Source organism: Stegodyphus dumicola, chromosome 4 (assembly GCF_044657685.1).
Source record: "Stegodyphus dumicola isolate Sdum_Otavi_A_Nest chromosome 4, ASM4465768v1".
Taxonomy (NCBI): domain Eukaryota; kingdom Metazoa; phylum Arthropoda; class Arachnida; order Araneae; family Eresidae; genus Stegodyphus; species Stegodyphus dumicola.
In genome coordinates, this window is record NC_140771.1 from 14,811,914 (window position 1) to 14,834,710 (window position 22,797).

At 32.5% G+C, this 22,797-nt stretch overlaps 1 protein-coding gene and 1 non-coding gene across 3 annotated transcripts in view; one reads left to right on the forward strand and one right to left on the reverse strand.

Annotated features, from left to right (window-relative positions):
• LOC118204174 (E3 ubiquitin-protein ligase RNF220-like) overlaps positions 1–12,338 on the reverse strand; it is a 97,343-nt gene extending 85,005 nt beyond the window's left edge. For both annotated transcript variants that reach the window (XM_085814589.1, XM_035376502.2), the window contains exons 1-2: positions 12,115–12,338; positions 2,468–2,999 (exon numbers count right to left, since the gene is read on the reverse strand). In XM_085814589.1, coding sequence (XP_085670715.1) covers positions 2,468–2,999; positions 12,115–12,180 — 598 coding nt within the window. In that variant the 5' untranslated portion in view covers positions 12,181–12,338. The remainder of the gene's footprint in view (positions 1–2,467; positions 3,000–12,114) is intronic.
• A 7,105-nt stretch (positions 12,339–19,443) lies between these two features.
• Positions 19,444–19,516, forward strand: TRNAV-UAC (transfer RNA valine (anticodon UAC)). The gene has a single exon. It is a non-coding gene; the product is annotated as a tRNA-Val (tRNA).
• The last annotated feature ends 3,281 nt before the right edge of the window (positions 19,517–22,797 follow it).

The window sequence follows — 22,797 nt, forward strand, 5'->3', positions numbered from 1 at the left end:
AGCTGCGATCACGTGTTCTTTTCGTTTTATTCAGAAAGAACTTCTCTTTGGATTTCTTCGTGTTCATGTCCAAGAAGTTTGTAGTTCTTCAGTGTAAACTCTTTTTCGTATTCTTCAAGCAGATTAACACATCCTTTTCTTCCAAATCAGTGTTGTGAAAACACTCCGCTCCTGGTTGTCTCACTCACTTGTTTATCCTGGACGTCAAGACAGAGATTTCTCGAAGCCTGAGCTAAAGAGATCTCTTCTTACATTTAACGACTTCCACGGTGTTGAATACGCCTTTTCAGAATTTTCTGACTGTCATATCAGATGAAATTTAGTTCGATTTCCTTTTTTAAGTTCAAAGGGGCTTTGTCCCTGAAGGACTACTGTTTTCGTTTTGCGATTTTGCGTTGAATCACTAAAAATGTCCGTTTCACTTTTCAAACTGTTGTCACCAAATGTTAGAGTCCTGCATTATATTTAAAAAAATTAAATAATGAAAACTCTGCATAAATGTATGTATATTTCTCCCATTGTGATAAGACAACGGTACATAGAGCCATCGAATTTTGAATGACGTAATCCTACTGCGAATATGGGGGGGGACCTTTTATCTCCAGCGCGCGGAACTGTGTATCGGAAATTCTAAAGATAGGCTGTTTTAAAATTATTTTGCGACATTGCTATTGAATTGAAATTTATGGTTTAAGTGCGAAGAACATGATATTTAATAAATAAAGGTAACACACACAACGTTAAAAAAACGCTCCTTTGGATGTAATTTAAAATCTGAAACGTTTCAGATTTTAATATTATCTATTTCATCATTGGTCAGACATTAAAGAATTTTTATTGTTGTTGTTTTACATGTGTTTTTGTACTTAGTTTTCATGAAGTTGGCATCATCTGACACAAAGAAGTTATGCTAAGCAGCAGGTACTGTGTCTTTACGTAGTCTTACAGAGCTACAATAAATAATTCATCGGAATTCAAAACATAAAGCTATGACTATCATACATGCAATAATAACTGATATACGAAAAGAACCAGAACTCACGAAATTTTCTAGGATGTATGCCATATGGCCAACAAGGCATGCAATCAAGGAAATCTTGGTGAATTTTGGATTCTTCACATATATCAATTACTATGGCGCATGCAATATTTTTAAAAATATAATCAATGTTCTGAAATCTGATGAACCATTTTACAAACCTGTATGCCAGTTCTTCCTCCAAATATTTCGGTAGTCAGAGGCATGATCAAAGGATCAAGAAATAGCACAGTTTTCAGTGGCAAGTCTTTCCTATCAGATGTTTCTTTATACAGTATGTGAAGATTCCAACTATCCATTTTTTAAAAATAAATTTGGTGATTGTTAAGCTTTTAATTCAATTTCCAAAGGATACACAGCATCCTGTTTCTTAAAAGCTCTGAGATATTATGAGTGATAAAACTATTAGGGTTTTAGTTTCAGTCTCCCTTGTATTAAGTAGCAAAGAATAATTTTATTCTTTATTCCACAGCTTGTGCCCAAGTTAATTTCTGCCTCCTTTTGTTACATAGGTTCTAATAGGCATATTTTTCTCGAAGAGCCCAACCCCATATGTGCATTCTTTATGTGAAGCACTGTTATACTTTAACAAATAATTATTCCATTCTTTTACTTAGCTTAAGCCTTGATCGAAACTTAATTTTTAAAATTAGATGTGCAGAGAGTTTTCTGGAAAACTGAGAGAGATAGAGAATAAAAATATATAAATAAAGTTATTATAAACAAAATAAACATAAATAATTACACAAAATACGAAAAATAAATAAACGTATTGATAAATTAACTTAAATAAATGACAAATGCAAGAATAATAAATTAAACTATAGCAATGTATGACAATTTTTAAACAAAATAATAAGACAAAGTAAAAAATAATAAGTTATTAATAACAAGACATGGTATCGAGGGAAAAAAGAAATATTTTGTACGGTATTCCCGGTCAGATAAAAAGAGATTTTATTTTTGCCTTTTAATCCTCTTAAGAGGTTTCTCAACCGAATGGGTGCAAACAATTCTTCAGAAAAGCTCATAAATCGGCTCTCTGATTCATTAACTAAAGTTATTTAAAATATGTTGCTATAATTAGTTTGTGCACAACACCAAACGTCTTCATTAAGCGTTAAAAATAATTTAGTAGTAACTAAGATTTACTACTTGATCAACAAACACATTGTTTTCATTTCAAGCTTTTAAAAAATTGATTAGCCGCCTAAAGCACCAGTTTTCTAAAGGCGCCAACTAATTTCTTTTAACAAGCTACAACTAGATAAAGGTATACTTCGTTTTGAATTAATAACATGCTTAATTTAACTACACTAATTGCTTAAGGTGGCGAAAAAAACTGAAGCTGAATTCTATCACTATGGCATTACACAATTTGATAATTATTACCACATGTAATTCGGAAGAAAAGAAAACAAGGCTTACTTCTTCGAGTCCTTCGAGAATCTAAACTACTAGAATCTTCAACAGCAGGCATCTCATTGGAATTATCTGGAGTATTTGAAGACTGATCCTCTTTAACAACGGAATCAGTTCCGTAGTTAATATCACTTGAATACTCGTTACTTGAAATGTTCTGCTGGCAGTTTGTTTCACAACTATCAGTATCTTTTATCACAGAAGCATAGTTATTAGAATATTCTTCAGAACAGTCAGAATTTGGTAATAACGATTCCTGGTCACAATTTCTTTTCACAGGAATTTCACCAGAATTGGAAGAATTCTGCAGTTCTTCAGTGAATCGTTTGGAGACAGATTTTCCAGCAGACTGGTCCTTGTCAAGTGATCGTACTGCACTGGAGAGTGGATTTATTCCGCAGAGAGTTAAACCGGAATTTATTAAGATTTCACTATCAGAAGTAATGTCTTTCTTGGAATGAAAACTATGTAGTTTATCGTATATTTTGGGAATCTGATCTGCTCCACCATTGTTGAAACTTTCAGAACAACGTGACAACTGTAAAGAAAAGAAAAAGTCTTATTTAACTATAAATGAGATAAGAGAGTTTCTGTTGGGAAATGTGGAAGAAACACTGGCATCATGCAATACTGTATTGGTGGAAATAATATAAACACAAATATTTTACATACATTAAATTTAATATATACAAGAATAGAATAATACAATGAGTGAAGTAACACGAAGATCACAGATGAAATTAAAAAGAGGTTAGCAAGATAAAGTAACAATAAAAGGAATTTTAAGTACAAAGGGGCAATTTGCCCTGAAGGACTATCGTTTTCGTTTTGCGATTTTGCGTTGAAAATTTTAAAAGACCGTATCACTTTTCAAATTGTTGCCAGCAAATATTATCGCCCTGTATTATATTTAAAGAAATTAAATAATGAAGAATCTGATAATTGTATGTATGTTTGTCGCATTGTGATACAACAACGGTACCTACGTGAAGCCATTAAAATTTCTGGACAACAGGGGAAGAGCAGTTGTCTTTTAAATATTTATTTTAAAACTTAATAAGAATTTCTTGAATAATCCTAGAATAAGTAAAATAATCAAACTTCTAGAATAATTAAAATAATCAAAACATTACAGCCATAATAAAAAACAATGGCCGCTGCATGCGGCTTTGGGAGCGCTACTTGGTGGCGAGGAACGACTTCTGTTTATAGATATACTGATGTCCATTTTCTGGTCTTTGTTTTGCATTTTATAGTTAATTGTCTTGTAAAGTACTATTACAAATAAAATATATATACTATACAAACAGAATATAAGATGAACCTGAATTGATAAGAGAGAAAGTTCAATTATAAGACAGCTTCACATAATGAGTTTGATACGTCGAAAGCAGGAAAGGCAACTGAGTAATTTAATAGCATAATCATTGAAATAAAACTAGTTTTATGTAAAGCTTAAGTGCGAAGTTGCCGTCGAGCCTTTCCCTTCTAACTGTTGAACTTTACGTCATCCTAATACAAGAACCAACCAATCACAAAGAAGCAAACAAGAACTGACATTCAGTCAACAGTTTCGATGAGTCGACTATATATACATACCTTTTCTAATTATTCATGGATGACCTGACGCCTAAAGAGTAGCAGAGATGACAATAAGAAAAGGCGAAATTCGAATTACAAGGAAGTAGAATTAAAGATATGTTATTAGACACTGCGATGTTAATATAACTAGAAAATATGCGAGGAATAACGGTATAATGTGAGTAATTCATACAAATCAACAGGCTTATTCCTGAAATTTCCACACTTGACTTTCAAAACATGAGCAAAATCAAATATTAAATAAATCAAATAACTGTAAGGGTGCCAAGACAATAGAAAAACAGGAGGAAGATCACTGTCTGTAAAGCTTCATACACAGGGTGATTTTAAAATCATAAGTGGTCTAGGTCGAGCTTCGTTACTAGGCAATTAGACCTTGCTATGTCAGAAAAACTGGTTTAAGGATTTTGCCTAAGTGTTCTAACTTCTCAACTTTATGCCACTTGGTATAAAAGCTAACCAATCACAGCGAAGAAAACATCGGTCGATGGTTTCGCAATGTCAGCTACATATTTCAGCATGCCAAACTTTCCCTTCCTTCGCTGGCTACGGCTTAAACCCTGCTAAATACGTACGAATGGCTTAATGACTTTCATGACTTAAACCCCAAAGCTTTATGACGGCAAGACCGTTGTCTGAACGAAGCTTAACATAAGATTTCGCACAACCACACCACAGGGTTAACATTCAGGGCGTTTAATATCATACTAATGCTGCGCTCACGACATCCATCTTAGAATCATGCCGTCGTTGTTGCGTTCCCTCTATCAGTTCTTACTAAAACCGTTAAACAGCGCGCAGTCGTCGTTTACTCTTCAGAACAATGCAGAACTTTCCAGAACAGTGTAAAACCGTTAAAGCAGAACTTAAGAACCAGTTCTTTCCGAATATTTAGAAAGTCTAAATTCTAAAATTTTCGGTGCCCCTAAATTGTGCCAGCCAGTGCACCGGCTCTGGCGCCAGCCCTGAATATAACCAATAAAAAGATTAATACAAAACAATATGCAAAAAACACACTGTGCAAAATTGCACTGCTAACTTTCGTATTTTATTCCAGTTTTTTTTGAACGAAATAACGCTTACTGTATAAATAATCCCCTCCTTCCAAAACAATATAATAAAAGCCCTAAAATATATACTTCTTAAGAGATCTCACAAAGACAGTGTTTCTAAGGTTTACTTCGCATGATTCTTTGGAAGTGGTTTCTGATTTAATTAGTCAAATAAAAAGGTATAAAAACGTAAACCAGTACTTTTCTATATTATCATCAAATATGGAGTTTATTCAAATTGAGATTATGATGTCGATTTACATTCCTGCTCAAATTTATCTTTACATAATCAGAAATAATAATATTCTATGAAGTATCCAGTCGATGTAATCCATTTTTGCAGGGAAGGTGTGAAAGACTCACCTAATTAGCATTATCCATTTAAAAGTGATCAAAGTGTTTCTGTGAATATCAGAATGAATTTCATCAACACAGCTTTTAATTTCAGTAAAGACTCAAAACGATTTGTTATGGCTCCGAAGTATCATATGGAAGAAATCGTGAAGTAGCGAAACATCGGCCGTTTATAAGCAGGGCAGATAATCATGGAAACAGTAAAATGTGTGAATATTTCAAGACAGTCTCTATACTATGGAAACAATTTCAGAAATCTGGAACTGTTATATGGAAGCCTGCACAAGGTCGTAAGCGAATAACAACTGCTTCTCAAGATCGAATACCTGGCAATAGCTGCCTGTCGTAACAGGAAGACTACTGATGATCACTTAAGTTCAGAGCTTCTAATCGCCGCTGGAACTTTTATCACGGTAAACTGTACACAGAAGTTAATGAAAATGGCTTTTATGACAGAAAGCCAAGGTTATATATTTCACTGTCTACACAATAAGAAACAGATCACTTTAACTGATGCAAGTAACATCAGAACTGGAGTGAACACCAATGGTCCCATGTTCTCATTACTGATGAGTCAAATTCTAGATTAACATCTAATTCTAAACATGTTTATAGCTGCAATGAGTCAGGAATTCGAAATCTTCCTTTAAACTTTATGGAATGTGACTATTTCGGTAATGCAAGTGAGGTGATAAGGAAAAGAATAATGATCGATGGAAATATGCCCCCACACGTTTTCAACAGCGGATCTGTGACCAGCCAGAACTGCATATGGATCTAACGATTTATTTATGGCGATAGTAATGCTCATCCACAATAAGCAAACATCGTTGATGAGTTTCTTGAAAGTGAAGACATTCAGCGAATACTGTGGCCAGCAAAATCTCCTCATCTTAACTTGATATACAACTTATGGGTCTTACCTCGGAAAGATATCTGCACGAGACCTCTTCATCTTAAGCTGGTGTCAAACATCAATTTATTTCAGATGCACAACTGCTTCAAACAATTTTCCTGCTTTACCACTGAAATGAGGTTTGATAGGGATAAGGCCTTCGGCCCAGGTACCCGGGTGTGTCAAAGAACGTCTATGTAAAGAAGGAAACGCTCCATAGACGTAATGTAGTTTGTCTTCTACACCGCTAGAAAGAAGAGGGAAAATTCGCTAAAGGATTTGGTGACGAAACCTGTTGGCGAGAATTTCCCCCTCTGTGATGTACCGGACTTAGCCGACATTTTTTCTTTTGCGACGTATACAGAAATTGAGGAACACGGGTTAAGATGAATAAGAAAATTAGTTGAAGTTTCACTTTCACTGGCTGTTGAACTTGCATTAACCATATCGCAGTTTGATGTCTGATTTTATACCCGTCAATATGGAGGGAAAAAAATGGAATCACACAGCTTTAAATTCTTAATAAACGTGACCGTGGAACGTGTTCGAACTTCGACATCAGCTTCGAGCTTTGGCGACAGATATTTCACGCATGCGCAGCTGTTTCCCTTTTCGTTCGAAGGGAGCTAGTCCTGCTGCTGCGAAGTTTTCCTTCTTAGCAATACATATTCTTTGGGTGTGTACACCATTCTCTCGTGAAACAGAAGACGCACAAGTTTTTTCCTTTCACAAAATATTTTTAAGTTGTTCGCCTTTTTTTAACAACCAATCAGCTATCAGCATCAAATTTCTCGTCATCAACCATCATTTGTAATGGTGAACTAGTTTCCCCTTTACGTGGTAACCCCAAAATGATCTACGGTGATTGGTTGTTTCGTATCGTGTGACAAAACAGAAATAATATTCTAGAGTTGTTCTTCCGAAATGTTTTGAATGTGTGATACGAGATGTAAATGCTTTGAAGACAACATTGGTGAAGGAGTAAATTAATTTCCCACAACTGTGGTTAACAATGCTATTTATTGCTAGTAAATCTTTTCCTCGGTATTTATGTGTTATGATGCTATGTATCATTCCACAGATATTCATATAATTATAGTTCATATTTTATGAGAAATCCGTGATTTAATCTATGTAAAGATAATTTTGGACATGAGAGTATACATTGACGGTTCCTCACTGTTATGAAAGTTAGCTTCTAAAATCGTAAAAACAGATGACTTTATAATCCAGTCTTAACTTTTTTTATCCAATACCATTTAAATAAAATAACACCACCTAAAATAAATCTTTTTGTTGATTCGTTAGGCTGAGGCTTACACGACATATTACATAGCAGAAAAGCCGAGTCTCTGCAGATTGCGGGTAAATCAGAAAAATTAAATGCAAAATAAATGGGCCCCTATACAGTTTACATTTCCTATTCTTTGGAGCATCGAACTTCAAGGCTATGGCCTTTTAGGGCAAATCTTTATTAAGCGACTGCCAAGTCGGGCTTTAAATTTGAACGCATAATACATTCATATCCGTAACTTAGGCTCAAACCTTCAATTGATTACAGAGCAATTCACATCTGACAAAAACCAACTGCTTTAAATAATTCGAATGCTAAAGAAATAATAGAATGACAGTGAATAATAACTACTAACTCAAAAGCTCTGAGTTTAAAAACACATTAATTAATTTGCATCTTGCTAGGAGCCGACAAAAGTAGAAGTGAAATAAATGCAGATAAAATAATAAGATAACTGGTTAATTACCATAAAACCCTAAATATGTAATTACTTTAATGTAATTATTTTAATGATGAATTATATGCTTTCTTTCAGTTTAGAAAGCATTATACACATAATTATTAGTTACGATGTCTTGTGGGAAAAAATTCTTCTCATCCACACTGTTATGAAAGTTAGCTTCTAAAATCATTCTATGAATTTGAATTTAACAAATGCGTGACACATGCTTCATGTAGGTGCAGGAACACATTGGTAGTCGAAAATTAAGCCAGAACGGGGAAGGGGTGAAAACAAAAGGCTGCAAAATGTAGAAATTTGGAATTTTGAGGATAATTTGTAATTCACTTCGGAATTGTGTGTTTTGTTATAAAAATAACCATTTATATAATTTTTAAACCATCTTGTGCTTTGCTATTGCTGATTTTTCAGCGAGTAGTATGCTAGTTAACCATATGTAATAAAATAAATGGTAAAAATTTACAATTGGGTGCCCCTTGTTTTTTGGCGATTTTTTTTACGCCAAAATCGGCGCCGGGAAGGCACAATTTCAAGATGGCCGCTAAACAAAATCAAAATAAGAGGTCAAAGAATTGCACAAACTCTGTGTCCATGTACACAACGATCTATTTTCACTTAAAAAAAAAACATCAGAGAATTTCACAAATTAGGCAATGCGCACTGCCTTAACTTAGTCCATGTACACATCAATCTATTTCCATTTTAAAAAAATCAAGAAGCTAAAACAGTTAAAACTATTATGGTAGCCAGAGATGAGGTTTCATCGCCAAAATTTGTCGCTAATCGAAGGGGCACCCAATTCTACACTAAAACCAAATAAACGAATGAATAAATAAATTAATTAAAATTAAACACTATAACCTTTATCTAAAGAAGCCATAAACAATATAACCTTTATCTAAAGAAGCCAATAGCAAGTACTATAATAATTAAATATTAAAGAACTTGAACAATACTGAAATAATTTTTAAATATTTGAACTAACGTTACAGATGAATGACATTCGAACAAAATCCGCACAAAACAATTAACTATATCATGTCTTCAGAGCTTCTATAAATTTAATATAAAACTCTTTAGAAGTCGTAATTAAATATTTATTTATTTATGTTTCAAAGATGAACTCAATTAGCAATAGCGAATTTATTTCCTATTAGTTTAAAATAGTTTATAGAAGTGTAACTATTTATGATCCGCATTTACAGGATAAATCTTGGTCATTGCAGCTGAGATACTCTATACTTGGCATTTTATATAATGGCTGCCTAAAAAGTCATTATAAAAACGCTGATGTGGGCACACATGACTTCCTTGTATGGCTTATTAAATTAAACACACTGTTTTTTTCTTTCTGCACTTCAGCTAAACTTTCTCCGATCGCCGATCTCTCAAAAGAAGTTGAAAATGACAACAAAAACTGCAAATTAAATATCTTGGTCAATTTTTGTCGTATAGAAGTCAAACTTCTTATATTTTTATTTTTTCATAACAAGTATAAAATTTTCCCAAATATAAGTTTAGGAATCGGGATTTCATTATTTGCCCAAAATTATTATTTATTTATTTATTTTTTAAATCTGACATTGCCAAAACATGAATATTTTCATCATTTAAAACACTTCTGTAATTGGAAAAATAGGACTTCGAAATCAACAATAGCGAAAATAAAGGCCAGGTAAACACTTTTAAGTCGGAAAAGAAAAACGTATTGCAATTATTTTAACGCATTTAGCTACCGTGACTTAATGGCTGTAGCTAATAATAAATATCAATAGAGATGAATAACTGCTCTTATTGCTTTTAAATCTCTTAGTTTGTTAATTAATAGCAAGTATATTAAATATGAAAGAAAAGTTAAATATTTTGAGCTTTGCTGAATGGCAACACACAGGCTCTCGAGGGAAAAAATATATTTCGGTCAGTAGCATTTCTTCTAAACCGCTGAGTTTGTGGATTAAATATTAGAGATAAATAGCTTACGCTTTCCCGAATGGCAACACATTTCTTTTAAATCGATGAGTTTTCTGACTGAATTTGAAACATAGGTATATCACTCTCTGCCGGGTAGCAACACACTGCTTTTAAATTGCCTGAGTTTATTAATCAAAATTTCATTAAATTCACACAAAATATGAATTAACTAAAAAACAAATTCAAAATTCTACCTTAAAGGTGCACATGTTCAAGTGATATATATACACTGAACATACATACATTTAGATTCTACATTATTTATCAATAGCGATTATAATACAGCAATCTAAAAGCTACTGGTCTAAAACTTTTTTAAAGCTTAATTTCAAAGATAATTTCTTAATTATTGTATTCAGTCCAATAAAAACAGGCCACAAACTAGTATACTCATATAAATTGTCTTTTAACTAAAAGCTTTATTTATTTATTTATTTTTTTTTTTAATTTAACAAATTGAAAACTAAGATACGTTAAATACATAATGTACTATATAGTTGATACTTACGAATATTTGCTGGCTTACTGACAATAAAATATTTTTCTAATACTGTATATTTATATATCGAAACAAGCTTTTTAAAATTGATGAACACTGAAATACTTAAAAACAACGTAGTACATATATTTTCGCTTAATAAGATTGACATAAATTCTCCCGCCTCCAAAAAATAAGGTTTTTTAAAAAAAAGTTTGTTTTGTTGCGAAAGCGTGACGAGCAAGTAATCTGGATAACTGAAGCTCAGAAAAATATCAATACGGATCGTTAAGTGTTCCAGCCAACGAAACAAATCCCGCTTAATATTTCTAAAATAAATTTTTCGTTATCTACACATAATATCAACAATTTAAAACGAAAAATTAATTAAAAATTAAAAAAATCAAATTACTTATAAATGGAGAAATAAGTTGTACAGCATGCATTTTTAACAAAATTTTAAACAACACAAGAGCTAAACAGGAAGTAAATTTAAAAAAAGATGCAGGAGGTTGTGAAAAATGAGTCATTAAGGTGTCATACAATTTAATTTACGAAAATTCCAAAATACTTTAAAACTATTTTACGTATACACATTTTCTTCCACTTTAGAAATTTTGCAAAAGTCAACCCCATCTTCCATGAATTTTTTAAAAATTGTGAAGTAAGTACATGCCAAAATTAAAAAAAAAAAAAAAAAAAAAAAAAAAAACCACATATGGTTATTGACATTTAATTAAATTTTTTGTTGCATTTAAAGGATTATTTTTAATTTATTAATTACGAATTTCAAAATGTTTGGTCTTTGTGAAGCTTTATTTCTAACTTTCTTACTTTATGTCTTTATATACAGTAGAGAAGTGATATCCAGAGTTTTAAGTGTGCAAGTAAATATGCAACCAAATATTTCGTCGTTACACAAGTATTTACACTTTTAAATTAACAATAATACGACTACTTACTTAATCGAGAAATTTTCAATTTTGTAATTTAACATTTTGATTACAGATCACAATAAATTTAAATGAAAAACTTAATATAGATGGAATATTAAAAAAGATACATCAACAATTCTGATATTTTAATGCATGGATAAGGTATCAATTAAAGTAATTTTTAAGGATTTAAAAGTAGAAGAAGAGCCTAATAAGCGATTTTTGAAAGTGAAATATGATATCGCAAAAATTAAATAAAATCCGAAGGACGAAATTCTATCTGATACGGAAGGAAATATCGGAAAATATTCTCGTTATTTAAAATACTAACACAGTTTCAGAATATTAAGGTACATACTCACATGATGCGCGTTTTTTTATTGTATATGATCCCTAATACCGTATCATAATCAAAACAAACCCGTGCAGAATATTTTGAAACACGGTTTGTTTTCAATCAGCCGACATCGCCTGTCAGACTTTGTAAATGATAGAATAAAAGCTTGACTGCATGATTTAATTAATTTTTTTAACAAAATTAATAATTATTATTACAAAAAATTTTGATTGAAACGTTTGATACATAAAATACACATCAGTAATAATACTTACTGTTTCTTCAATGTTGACAGATTCTGAGTCTCTTTTTGCATCCATTTTTGAGCGACCCACGGGCATGTTATCACAAATATAGGTAGAAATACGATCCTCTATCTCTCCTATAAGATAAACATGAAGAAAATATACAGATTATCATTTTTAAATTTAAAATTAATTTTGATTTCAAGTAGCTAGTTAACTCCCGAAGTTCCGATTGTGGTCAACACCATAACAACGCGCATAGAATCATGGGATATACGTAATCGAGACGTGGCGCCATCTATAGTTGGAAAAGTAAACAAATGTTTATTTGACTAATTTCTGGAAATTAAATATGAAGTTTTAGATTTCTTATAGGAAATGTTTTTTATAGTATTTCTCATTGTTGAATAATTTTCAGTTTTTAAAACAGAATGCATTTTGCATGATATGCTTATATGTCAATTGTGGTACGCTAGCAAACTAAGATAAATGGATACACACCCATTTTTTAAAGCCACAGTTTTGAAAGCAGACATACCTACACGTTATCAAAAAATACATAAATAAATAAACAAAATATTCATTTATTGAAATTTCCGCTTATAAGCATTTAGTTTCAGAATCATAGCTGTCTGCAAGAATATTTTTAGAGATCTGATATTCAAAAGGTAGCAATCACGGACACACTTAGAACCCTTAAAATTGCGATACAGAAACAGGAACAATGGATACAGTTGTATATTTTAATGAAAGGTTTTACTTTTTTCTGTTTTTGGGGGGATGGGCAGACTAAAGTGACACTTTGCTGTTTTCCGATAATTATAACCATTAATAAATTTCTCTTTTGTTCCAGTGATAAAAGTGTCATCCCTTCACATTTCTGTTGACTTTTTTTTTTTTTTTTTGTGTGTGTGTGTGTGTGTGTGTGCATTCTTTTTAAAAAATTAATCATAAATATTAATAAAAAGAATATTTTATTAGTATTCTGAGGTGTACTTCTTAAAATATAAGTAGATATGTTTTTCGTTAATATTTACCAGCAGAAATGTTATATCGCTTTAATATAGCATATTTGTTATAGCATATTTGGTGATAAGTACAGACAGCAAAATTTGAAATTTTCTGAATTGCAAATTTTCTGCTCTTCTAAAATCTCTTAATTTGCTTCATTAATATTTTTCTCTCTATGTTTTCTTCATTCTATTAATATTTTCATCTCTCACAAATACAATATTATAGCGTTTCATTTTCATTTTGAAAATTCTGAGGTACAACGTTAGTTCTATGACAGCTATGTTATCTTTCTTCTATTTTAGCTTTACTTTAGTTCTATGAAATTCTTTGTTATTTTCAGAAGATGGTATGAAAGACAAAATTTCCATCTTTTGGCTTTTTTCCCTACCTTTGCTTCGTTTCCTTTATTAATTCCAGATTTAAAACATTATCAATTTATTACCTTATAAAAAGCGAAATAAATACTTATTGAATTCAAAATAAACATGTAAATAAGTGAAATATAGTAAATAATTCAGCTAAAAGAGCTAAAAAAATAGAAAAACATTAGAACAATAATGTTTCGGGGGCTTCTAAGTTAAACGAATCATAGCAATACCGAGTGCGACAGTCATTCTTTTAACCACCCGATTAGACAGACGGCTTAAAACTACTTGTACTAAAACAACTCAACTTATGACTACATAAACAGAGTTAAACAATCGTTTATTACGCGTGTATTTAATAGCTTTCGTGTTATAAATTTAGTATTTTAAAGTAATTATTTTAAATTTTCATCTGTAACTAAGCTCCTTTTGTGTAGTTCTTTTTTGTGAGAAATATGGTTTTAAAATGAGATGCCATACAGAATGTGACCAGTTATCATTTGTAAAAATTACACTTAACTTTCATTTATAAAAATCTTCTGGTAATATTTAATTCGTATGAACGACGAAATCGGAATGGTTAAATGTGAGTTTTCTTACTTAAATTTTTACTTTATCTGTACAAGAAAGTGAACCAAAAATTTATATCTCCTGGGCATAATTACTTTTTTTGCAATGTAAGTTCGATCTTGATGAGCCAATTTTAAAAAACGATTCATTACTTATGAGGCAAGTAAGAAAATAAATTTAAAAAAAATTCTTTTATTTACTAACGCAAGAATTTCTGTCAATAAGAGAGCTGCTGCTCAGTACTGTAGCTAGAAAACGACTGAATTCGTACTTAATAATACCGAAATTAAAAAATAAATAAATAAAATAAAATAAATCTGAAAGATTTCAGATTTTAAATTACGTCCAAAGGGACGTTTTTTTAAAGTTTTATGTGTTACATTTATTTATTAACTATCATGTTCTATGCACTGAAACCATAAAATTCAGTTCAACAGCAATATCACAAAATAATTTTAAACTGAGCATATCCTTTAGAATTTCTAATACAGAGTCTCGTGCGCTGGAAATAAAAAGGTTTTTTTTTTTTTTTTTTTTTTCCCCCTCCTCCCGTACAGTGTTGCCATTTCTCGCTTTGAAATCATTTAGTTTGCTAATCAAATATTTGTTAAGTGTTACAAAAGATGAAATCCATAATAAAACAAATTTCAAATTCAAATTAGGGCTTCCACATGCCCATATTCTATGGAAGATTACGTTATTCAAATTTTGATGGCTCTAGGTACCGTTGTTTTATCACAATGTGAGAAACATAATATTCATGCAGATTCTTCATTATTTAATTTCTTTAAATATAACATAGGGCGATAATATTTGATGCCAACAATCTGAAAAGTAAAACAATGCTTATCATTAATCGACGCAAAATGCCAAAACGAAAACGAAATTAAGAATCCTTCTGGGCAAATTGCTTCTTTTGACACAAAAAATAGGAATGAGCATCAATAAAGATGGCTAAAATTCGTATAGATGGGACTTAGCACAATATTTTTCCTGAAATTTAAACAAAGGTACAGTGGAAATTAAAAATTTCCTGTTGTTTCGCTAGTATCAGAATCAAAAAGCCGAACAAGTTACACTCACATTAAACAATCGTAAATGTCTCATTTCTTCAGTTTGCTTACGGATGAGGCGCGTTCACATTTCCCCACTTTTTGACATAAATACGTATGATAATTTACGTTCAGAAAAGAAAGACAAATGTAAACTGTGGAGTTTTTAATAATTATTTTTAATTGAGTTTGATTTGAAAGTAGAGATTAATTTTTTTTAGTTAGGTGGTAACAAGTATTAATATTGTTTAAGAGAAGAGGATAAATACTTAGCCCACTTTTATAATATTTCTACCGTTATCGAACGCAAAATGATATCAATAAAAAAATACCCCCAAATTAAGATCTTATGTCCAGCAGTAAAAATTTTCTACGAATTTAAACGTTATTTTATATTTTAGATAAAGATGATAAGATAATTTATGATGCAAAGATAATTTTTTAAATGTTATAGCCTGTAATCTAAAGTTTCCAGACTGCAAGTTTATCGTTCGTTTATATCATCATCATCATTTACTGTGGAAAAGACCCAGGCTTTCATTGTCTTTAAAACTTAATTCTTATATAAATTTTACTTTTCTACATTAAAGAATGCATACATGTAGACTTATCACCTATGGATTATTTACAATCACTTGCTTTTTTCGTTTATAGATTTTGGTGTTCTTCGGCAGCATAAACTGATACGTCAATTCCTAATAGACTTAGAAGGAATAATCGCTGGGACTGAAAAAGAACTGCAAATTGTTAAGAAAGATTAAAAAAAACAAACCTTTTTATTCAATCAGAACTTGAATATAAACCACATTTCTCGTGTTTGACAGGATCAACCACCACTTCTGGTAATGTAACTTAAAATAACTGTAAATTCAAAATTTAAATTAAATCTATGTTAAAATTTAAATTAAATCTATATTAAAAATATTCAATAACTGCTCAATTTATTTAGTGCGAAGTTGTCTCAAAAACTTCTCCCCGGCGTAATAATTTAAAATATCTGCAGCTATAACGCAATCCCAAAGAATTCCAATCTTATCAGAGCTAGCGATACCTATTAACGTGGCTTCGAGAGGCAGAAACATGCTCTGTGTCAAAATTTGAAAGCCTCAGCTCAAATACTCTCAAATTAAATTGCATTCTGGTAGCAAAACGGAAAGCAGAAGTGGCAGTAAAGATCTTAACCATAAAATAACTGGTTATGCAAAACAATAACAACCTTACATGTTCATTTTGCATTATAAAAGATTTTACATTAATTAATTTTTCTAGTAAAAATTCTTGTTTATTCTGTTGCTTATTGAAGATTAATAATTGTGAAAAAGGGCCATAAAATGGCGTTTCTAATTTGTGATTACATAGTGCATAAAGTAAAAAACGTAAATTTTCCATGACGTGTAAATAGCTGTATTAAGATACATGCTATTTAGAAATCGAATTAAAATTACGTAAATTTGTAAGATGTTTCATATACATTAAAAATTAAAAGATGTAAATAAAGACAAAAGAAGACAACAAGGGAAAATTTCATACATAATTAAAGTGCAAATCTAAAGCAGTTTTAAAGAAAATTATGCCCTCATAAATACTTCTCCATTTCCATAAACATCTCCATGGACAAAATGATAACAAAACTTTAATCAGTAAAAAAGTTTCAATATTGATCCTCGGGCCAATTTTGCATGCGTAATTTTTCTTTAATTAGATAAAGCTATGCGGGTGTGAAGCAATTTATAAAATTAATTCTTTTCCTAGAATCTGTTTGGCATCTATTTGAAATAGAGCTCCAATTGGTAATATTTAATTTATTTGTAGTACATAGTGTTACGAAATGTACAGGCGCGGTGAGATAGCTTCCTCGCAAAGCAGTTTTAGGATTGCCATAAAAATGGCAAGGGAATGCAAAATTGCCACATTTGGCGAGAAATTGTCCGTTTGGCGACAAAATTGGCGATATACCATGGACGGATGGAGAACCTTATGGAACGCATTCTTACCGGTTTAGCCCAGAATGTTCTCGAACACAAGCCGAAAGCTATATAAACCCTGCTGGTCCGCAGTCAGTTAGTGTGCGTGCCTCGTCTAGCGAGCTGATAGTCAGTCATTGAGCGAGTGTCTCGAAGTCTAGCGCCGAGTTGGTCGTCAAGGGCATCGAGAGAGTCTTTTAGTGCATCGCGAATTAGTGCATCGTCGAGTTTTGTCTTAGACTGGAGTCTTAGACTTGTCTTAGATTGGAGCCCTTAAAAAAATTATGATTACTTTACAAACAAACCACCAGATCTTTCTCAACTGGGTGCGTAGTTACACGGGCCTGGAGGGGAACGAAATTGCGGACCAGCAAGCTAAGAGAGCCATTGAAAAAGGCATAGAACATCAGAGACGAACCCTGCCATGGTATCGATCCTTCCGGGAATTGCGTCCGTACTCCGGAGACCATCCAAGGGACGTGAGTCCCATTGGTCGTCCCACTTAGGCTTCCACGAAGCATGGGACCAAAGAACGCTATGACGAGTTAAAAAACGAAGACTCTTTGCCCCGGTCATCCCTCCGAGAGCATCGAAAATTCAAAAGGGTAATCCATACCAGTACAAGTCCCCCACGAGGGACCGAATGAGATCAAACCCACAAAGATAGCCACATATCATACGATGTAACAACCCCACAGCTAAGGGGCAGACACGACTGTACCAGTACGGTCCCTGCCAAGCCTGAACCATCCTCAGAATAAACTCGGGTTCTAGTCCTGTGAAGAGTGACTAGTCCCGTGGTTGAGACTGCCTAAGTACAGAACTTAGCCATTACTTCCCAGAATTCTCCTGAGTCAACCCTCGGGGGAAGGTTGAGAAAGGTAGTAGTAGTAACTAGTAGATAAAGAAGCTCGATATCTGAAAAGGTCGCCAAACGTACATCACACAACTGCTCATAAAAGAACGGCGAACACGATAGACCTAAGAAAGCACAGGGCGCTTTACTTACGGAACTTTCCCTAAGGTCAGCCTAAAGAGACTAAAGACAGACCATCATTACGTACAGGCCTGCACTAACCATGGCAAGTTCCCCGCGTATTATATTCGCTTCCTCAATCGAAACGTTCACTGTGTGTGTTGCACCGCAGATCCTGATGTGGACGCTCTACACTGCATCCTTGAATGTCCTGAGTTCCATCAGATACACAAAGATCACTTCGCGCCTACTCACCGAGATCTATCTTAGTCTCGCCCAGCTCTACCAGGATTATTACAGCAGCAAAGATATAATAAAGATCTTAGCTCATATCAACAAAAACCTTATGTTATTAAAAGATTTCGTGTAACAGGCCCCGGGCTGGACAAGACTCATTAGGCTGCGTCCTACTCTTTTGTAGATATCTCTTTGTAAAGAGCTACTAACAAACTTTAGATTTCTACTAACCTATAACTACGTTAATAACTACGTTTAAAACATTGACAATTTACTATCAACTGAGTAAATGGTCAATATTTTAAACTTAAAATCTATGTATTAATTATAACCAAATTGAGTAAGTGTTAATGTTCAAATAAAGGACAATTGTCTACAAAAGCAGTACTCACGGCAGCCTAACTGCCTCGATTACTAGCTCAACGATTAGGAGGACTTCAAGGATGGATTTGAGAAACAAGCTAATATCCCCATGCACTAGCTATCCTTCTGATATAAAATAAAACTTGCTGAAAGCGATACCAAAGAGCCCGGGCTCAAATCCCGAAGAAGGCATGGATGTAAAATTGTCTGTCCCTTTATAGGAGGTACCGGTAGCCGCCTATTAGGTGCCTCCACAATAAAATGGTCACCGCTTCTGGCCTTAGTAGTGGCCAATGCCGTTATAGGCAAGTGCTTGCCATTTGTAAAAAAGAAATAAATAAATACTTGCTGGAAAACACCATTATGAAATACTGATACAATACATAAAAAAAAAAAAAAAAAAAAAAAAAAACCACCCCTTTTTTCTGCTTATGTTGACTTTTATAATATCGAAGATAAGTTATTGACCTTATGTCACCTTGATTGTTAAAATATGTTCTCGTGCTTCTGATCTTTATCTGAGCCTGTGTGATTATGGCAAAGCTTCGAAGGCTATCTGCCTAAGGGGAGGGATGCCTTCGTGGAGGAATTTCTAAGGGAAACTGGCTCGTATACACGTTACACATGGGGAAAACCACGAAAACGCCCATGCAGCCAGCCCGTTCGCGGGATTCGAACCTCGGACCGAACTACCAGTGTTCAGCGACTTTACCGCTCGTCCGCTGGTGGGCGACCTTTATCTGAAACCTCAGAAACTTTTCACTATCCGAAAATAAGTCTTCGTCACGATAAATAAAATACCTGAAGTTGGCGTCACAGGTTCTGTGGTGTAGTGGTTATCACATCTGCTTTACACGCAGAAGGTCCCCGGTTCGATCCCGGGCGGAACCAAATAACGCTTTTTTGGAAAAAAGAGGTTTTATTGGCATACATTACTTGTATGAAAGTGTTGGTAATAAATCTCGAAAAATTTCGGTGCCTCTCCCATTCTGCATTAACTATTTTTTTTTAATATTATAATTTTGTCAGCGGAAATACCAAATGACAACCTACCTGATTTCAAAAATAAAATTGATTTATTATTTTTTTAGAAATTTGAAATTTTCTAATTTATTTTGTTTCGTGTTCTGGTTTTAAGGTAATTCATAAAAATACGAGTATTTTTCCTTATTTATATTTAACATGTCTTCGTCACGAGAAATAAAATACTTGGTCTTTGTTTCACAGGTTCTGCGGTGTAGCGGTTATCACATCTGCTTTACACGCAGAAGGTCCAAGGTTTGGTCCCGAGCGGAACCCAGTGGATTTTTTTGGGAAAAAAGCGGTTTTATCGGCATACATTTTACTTGTATGAAAGTATTGGTAATAAATCTCGAAAAATTTCGGTCTCTCTCCTTTCTTTCATTTTTCATTTATTTATTTTTTAATATTGTAATTTTGTCAGCGGAAATACCAAATGACAACCTACCTGATTTCAAAAATAAAATTGATTTATTATTTTTTTAGAAATTTGAAATTTTCTAATTTATTTTGTTTCGTGTTCTGGTTTTAAGGTAATTCATAAAAATACGAGTATTTTTCCTTATTTATATTTAACATGTCTTCGTCACGAGAAATAAAATACTTGGTCTTTGTTTCACAGGTTCTGCGGTGTAGCGGTTATCACATCTGCTTTACACGCAGAAGGTCCAAGGTTTGATCCCGAGCGGAACCCAGTGGATTTTTTTGGGAAAAAAGCGGTTTTATCGGCATACATTTTACTTGTATGAAAGTATTGGTAATAAATCTCGAAAAATTTCGGTCTCTCTCCTTTCTTTCATTTTTCATTTATTTATTTTTTAATATTGTAATTTTGTTAGCGGAAAAATCAAATGGCAACCTACCTGATTTCAATAATAAAAATGATTTATTATTTTTTTTTAGTATTTGAAAATTTCTAATTCATCTTGTTTAATATTCTGGTTTTAAGGTAATTTGTAACAAGTAATATACTATATATATATATATATATAAATGTAATAAAAAAATCTGAAATGTTTCAGATTTTAAATTACGTCCAAAGGGGCGTCTTTTAACATTTTGTGTGTTACCTTTCTTTATTAACTATCATGTTCTTCGCACTTAAACAATAAGATCCAGTTCAACAGCAATATCGCAAAATAGTTTTTTTAAAATGAGCATATCTTTAGAATTTCCCATACAGAGACTCGCGCTGGAGATAAAAATGTTTTTTTCTGCACAACGTTGCCATTGCTCGCTTTGAAATCCTTGAGTTTGTTAATCAAAAATTCATTAAAGTTTTACAAATAGGAAATCGATCATAAAACAAATTCCAAATTTCAAATTTGGTCTTCCACATGCCCATATTCGTTGGAGGATTACGTCATTCAAAATTCGTTGGCCCGTTATTTTATCACAATGCGAAAAATAGACATACATTTATGCAGATTTTTCATTATTTAATTTCTTCAAATATAATGCAGGACTCTAACATTTGGTGGCAACAGTTTGAAAAGTGAACCGACATTTATCGGAATCCGACGCATAATGCAAAAACGAAAGTAATAATCCTTCGGAGACTCAAATCCCTTTGGACTAAAAAAAAAAAAAAAAAAAAAAAAAAAAAAAAAGAAGTCAGTTCCTACTAAGTCAACAACAACAACAAACAAACAAACAAACAAAAATCATTTTAGTTACTTTTTTATTAATATTGTTAACACTTTTTCGTTTCTAATTTATGAAGCTGATGGTGGTCTATAATTCTTAGTCTATCCATCTCTTGTAGAACTTCATTACTGCAAAGAACCTTCCCAGTGAGTTTCGAGTAATCCAGTTCTTCAATTAATATTCCATCTGATTTCACACGACTCAAGGCGACATATGCTTGACCTGCTGCGAAGAGTTTTCGCCCTTACTGCATAATCTACAGTGCTATTTATTTATTTTAATAAGCAAGTGGCATTTAAAGGGTTATATTTTAAACATATATTATTATCCCGTTAACATAGAAATATGGGACGAATTTTCGCTACATAATGGCACATTACATCCACTTCATCCAACTCTATAAAACTACAATTCTTTAATTCCATACACTTTAAAAATATTTAGAACTCTATCTTACTGTTGCCACTTATTTTTGTTAAATAAAACAATCCCATTTATCACAGTCATGTACTATTCTGAATAAGTTGTTATAAAATTGGTTTTTACAGCACTTGAGAATTCCTAATAAACGGGCATTATTTGCAAGTCTTATAATATATTTGGGGAAAAAAAATAAATAAATAAAAAATAAAAAACAAAATCTGAAATGTTTCAGATTTTAAATTACGTCCAAAGAGGCGTTTTTTAACATTTTGTGTGTTACCTTTCTTTATTAAATATCATGTTCCTCGCACTTAAACCATAAGATCCAGTGCAACAGCAATATCGCAAAATAGTTTTAAAACGAGCATATCTTTAGAATTTCCGATACAGAGACTCACGCGCTGGAGATAAAAATGTTTTTTCTGCACAACGTTGCCATTGCTCGCTTTGAAATCCTTGAGTTTGTTAATCAAAAATTCGTCAAAGTTTTAAAAAATAGGAAATCGATCATAAAACAAATTTCAAATTTCAAATTTGGTCTTCCACATGCTCATATTCGTTGGAGGATTACGTTATTCAAAATTCGATGGCTCTATGTACCGTTGTTTTATCACAATACGAGAAATATACATACATTTATGCAGATTTTTCATTATTTAATTTCTTCAAATATAATGCAGGACTCTAACATTTTGTGGCAACAGTTTGAAAAGTGAACCGACATTTATGAGTCCGCAAAATGCCAAAACGAAACTAATAGTCCTTCGGGATTCAAATTCCTTTGGACTAAGAAAAAAACAGCATATCTTTAGTTCCGATAAACAAGAATAAATAAGTAGGAATTGATTTTAATATGTGAAAAAAACTATATTAACATCAAGCGTCATCCACCACAAGTTTAAAAAAAATGTATTTGAACTTGAGTGGATGAATAAAAAGCATTTTATTAACGAAAGAAATTAGAACAAGATATAGTTAGAGTCTGAACTAACAGTAGGAATTTAAAGATACGAATATTTTTCCTTATTTACATTTAACATATTTTTGTCAGCAGAAGAGAAATATTTGACCTACGTTTGACG